This window comes from Echinops telfairi, unplaced genomic scaffold (assembly GCF_000313985.2).
Source record: "Echinops telfairi isolate 266 unplaced genomic scaffold, ASM31398v2 ScPeMD7_5592;HRSCAF=6446, whole genome shotgun sequence".
NCBI lineage: Eukaryota > Metazoa > Chordata > Mammalia > Afrosoricida > Tenrecidae > Echinops > Echinops telfairi.
The window spans coordinates 10,353,431-10,357,606 of NW_022109491.1; the positions used below are offsets into that span (position 1 = coordinate 10,353,431).

Below are 4,176 nucleotides of genomic sequence, written 5' to 3' on the forward strand. Positions count from 1 at the left end.
TAGCAGTACTAGTAGTAGCAACAGCAGTACGACTAGTAACAATAGCAGTATGACTAGTAGCAATAGCAGCACTAGTAGTAGCAATAGCAGTACGACTAGCAGCAATAGCAGCAGCAGCAGTCGTCATCGCAGCAGCAGTAGTAGTAGTAGTAGTAGTAGCAATAGCAGTACGACTAGTAGCAATAGCAGTATGACTATAGCAATAGCAGTACTAGTAGTAGCAATAGCAGTGCGACTAGCAGCAATAGCAGTACTAGTAGTAGCAATAGCAGTACGACTAGTAGCAATAGCAGTCCGGCTAACAGCAAGAGCAGCAGCCGCAGCAGTAATAGTACTAGCTGCCGAGGCAGCAGTAGCAGCATGAGCAAGAGGAGGAGGAGCAGCACTATGCCGTGCCCATCACAGCTCTCAGCCTCCTCTCTTTCTGCCTGCTGTCCTTTGCTGCCACCTGTCGAAGAGACGGAGGCCCAAGGAGTTCATGGACATGCTTTGCAGGTGGGGTGGCCAGCAGGGGCAGGCGTCCCTGGAAATAGGCCTAGAGCAGGCCATGGGAGGATGCTGACCTGTTTGCTAGGTGGAGCTGGCATTGAGGGGGCATGCATGAGAGCACAGCCTGAGCAAAGGCCCGGGCGCCCAGAGACGTGAGCGCAGCCTTCCTCCTTGGTACCACGTGCTCCTCTCCTCTCCTGTCTCCCCTGGCAGGTCACCAAGATGCTGGCAGTGGTGCTGGTCCTCTTTGCCCTGCTGTGGCTGCCCTACCGCACCCTGGTGGTGGTGAACTCCTTCCTGAGCCCGCCCTACCTCAACCTCGGCTTCCTGCTCTTCTGCCGCCTGTGCATCTACCTCAACAGCGCCATCAACCCCATCGTCTACACACTCATGTCCCAGCGCTTCCGGGAGGCCTTCCACAAGCTCTTCCGGTGCCGGCTGGCCCACGCCAGGGCCCCACCCCAGGAGACCCTCCCCATGTACTACAGTGCCATCAAAGACTGTTCCCAGCAGGGCCTGAGCTCTTAGATGGAACCAGAGCGCCTGCTGTCCAGACAGGAGGGACCCCCAGCTCCTTCTCCTCCTGGGGTAAACATGGCTGATAGAGGAAGCATGTCCAGGGCTGCTGGGTAGAGGTGTTCAGGTTGTGCACTGTGAAAACCTAGGGGTCACCCCCCACATCCTCGATGTGGATCATAAGTCAAGCAATGTCCCAGTTTCATCAATATGCAGCCAGGGACACCTTTCCCAGTTTGCGCAAGAGTACCCCGGGTCCTAATGACTGCCTTTGTGGAGGTCCAGGAGGGTGGGCGGGCTTGCCAGGGGTCTTCTGAGAACCCATCAATGGAGTAGGGGTGTCCTCGCTCTTTCTGTGTGTCCTGAGGGCCTTTCTCATCCAGATAAACACCCAGCCTGCCTCCCTCCCCCTCCTTCTGTGGTGGTGGCATCTGCTGCCTCTGGGGAGCCTCCGGCTCAGGGTCCAGTGGGGACAGTAGAAGCTTCCCAGGGGACACTCAAAGGTGCAAAGGAATCAGAGCTCGGTGCCCATCCCCCTGCCCTGCACACACGGAAGCCAGAAACCTGGCTGGATTGTGTGCCCGTCCTTCCCAAACATGTTAAACTCAGGTGCAGGGGGACCTGTTGGACTGCGATGACAGGCTGCGGGCATGAGTGGGACGGGCTAGGCTTGAGTGCAGGAGCCATTGGCATCCAAATGCCAGGCAGTGAACAGGACAAAAGTTGACTTCTTGCTCCAATTAGTTGTCTTTGGGGGGCAGCCCTGATCCGTGTTGGGACCCAGACGTCTAGAGCATGTCATTCTTGTGGTACCTGATTCCCCAAATGCGGTCTCATGGTCCCTGCAGCTGAGGCCGAGAATCTAAAAGGATCCCAAACCGGCCAGGGAAGACAAGTCACCCAGTACGTGGTCCAGGCCACTCCCTCTCGCAACCCACTGGTCAACACCAGGGGGCAGCTGTCGAACTGTCAGGGGTCTGGGAAGTGTGGTTTTCCCAGGCTCCCCAGGGGAGGAGAATTGGGAGTAGGTGAGCACTAGAATTCTCTACCACCCAGGGGGTTGAGAATGGAAATCAACATTCTCTTCAGCAGCATGGCTCCTTCCAGCCTGTGGGGCGGCAGGCCCCGCCCTCTAAGCCCACTCCTAGGACTCTCAGACCTGGCTGTATTTCTGGAGAAATGAGGCCCATGCCCCCTCATTGGGGCAACGTCTAGACGCCTCAGAAACTACCTGCATTTCAAAGGGGGCAACTATATGCACTGGGTGTGGGGAGTGGGAAGGAGAGGCATGAAGAGCAGTCCGCACACAGGAGGCAGACAGCTGGAGACCAGGACCAAGCTGCCCTGTGGGAGGCCTCCTCTGACCACCTTGTCCCTCAGTGAGCGTTACGACTTCGCTCCCAAGCACGTGGCTTCGATGCTTGTGTGTCTGTGTGTCTGTGTGCCTGCATGTGCGCACCCCCCTCTCCCCTGCAGGACTGGGGTCTCCTGAGAGCAGGGACCCTGGTGCCATCATCCCTGCGGCACCAGTGTCAAAGGGCCTCAATAGGCGAGGGCAATGAGCTTGTCTTCCGGGACCGCGGCAAAGAGGCCTCACGCTGGATGGAGATCTACCGCCAGTGCAGGGCAGACAGAACGGCTCCGGACACCAGCAGGCTAAACGGACGGACAGCAGGGCTTCGCTCCGTTCTTCTCTGCCACTCCGACCTCAAGCCCACCAGGACCAGTCTCACCCCTCTTCATGCAGATCACGCCCATGCCCTCCACCCCAACTCGGCGGCCCCTTCCTCCTCCACCCCTCCATGCCACCAGCCACCCTTCCATCTCGGGGCTGGTCTCTTGCCTGAACCATCGCCTCAGCCTCTCCCTCTCTTCCCCATCTCTCCATGAACTGCAGCCTCTGAGGAGATGGCAGGGTCGTCTTGGGGTGAAAGAGCTTTGGGTTCAAGCAGATCCCGACTCCACTTTGTAACAGCCACCGTGGCCACATTAGGTATCAGAGCAGTGGTTCTCAACCTGTGGGTCCCGACCCCTTTTGGGGTTGAATGACCCTTGAAAGAGGTCACCCCCATCCATAGCAGTAGCAAAATGTCAGTGATGAAGTAGCAACGAAAATAATTTTATGGTTGGGGGTCACCACCACATGAGGAACTGCATGAAAGGGTCGCGGCATTAGGAAGGTTGAGAACCGCTCTATCAGAGGGAGCAACTTGCCTTGATTTGCCCAAGATGGTCCCAGTTTTAGCAGCGAGCCTCCCGTGGCCTAAGCTCAGTCCTGGGCACCCTGAGATGTCTGCTGTCTCTCCCTGTAGTGAAGTACCATTGTACTGAACGCACCGCACAAGGCATGTAAAATGCTTGCACGCCAGTCAGAAAGAAATGCTAGCTCTTTTAAAATAGATGCCACCCAACATCCTGTTCTCTTCCTTTCCAAGAGCCCTCATCATCTGACCCTCCAGGGCTGTGTGTGAGCACCTGCCCAGGTGGGCTCTATCACCACACCTGGAGCTCCTTGGCTGGCTTCTCCACTGCTTTGTCACCAGAGCCTAGAACCGGGTCTGCTGGGCAAGTAAGTCAGTGGGATCCCGAATAAAGACACTCTTATTATTTAAGGAGTCCTGGAGGCCGAGTGGTTATGTGTTGTACTGCCTTCCGCAAGGTCGGCAGTTCGAAACAACCTGCCCCTACAGGGTAGAAAGACTGGGCGTTCGAATCCTGTAAAGAGGAGTTACCGTCCTGGAAACCCACAAGGGCAGCTCTACCATGTCCTGTAGGGTCACTCTGAGCCCGCAGTGAGGTTGTTGCTGTCCCTTAAACCCCTTCGCAGAGACCTGGCTTCCAGCTTGAGCAAAGTCTGAGGAACGGATGGTGACTGACTGGGATTCTTGGTTGCTGGCAGCAGAAACGATCTTTAGCTAACCACATTAAAGAGGCATTGCTTGGGTTTGGGAAGCACCAGGATCAGGATAACCCCCAGAGGGCTCTGTCACAGGGACTGATGGGCCCCTGCTTGCTGGGTGGCACCCACGTTCAAATGGATTAGCTCCACGTCCTCCTCGGGCTTCACATTCCAACCTGTGATGGGCCTGGTGGGGAGTGCAGCTATACTTGGCCAGGAGAGGTAGGGGGTGGTGTGTGTGTGTGTGTGTGTGTGTGTGTGTGTGTGTGTGT

The 4,176-nt window shown here is 56.6% G+C and overlaps 1 protein-coding gene across 1 annotated transcript in view; it reads left to right on the forward strand.

The window, feature by feature from the left end:
* Positions 1-3,066, forward strand: part of LOC101663878 (thyrotropin-releasing hormone receptor-like) — a 7,984-nt gene extending 4,918 nt beyond the window's left edge. Inside the window, exon 2 of the mRNA XM_004698306.2 lies at positions 703-3,066. Coding sequence (XP_004698363.2) covers positions 703-1,017 — 315 coding nt within the window. The 3' untranslated portion in view covers positions 1,018-3,066. The remainder of the gene's footprint in view (positions 1-702) is intronic.
* Positions 3,067-4,176: the final 1,110 nt, after the last annotated feature.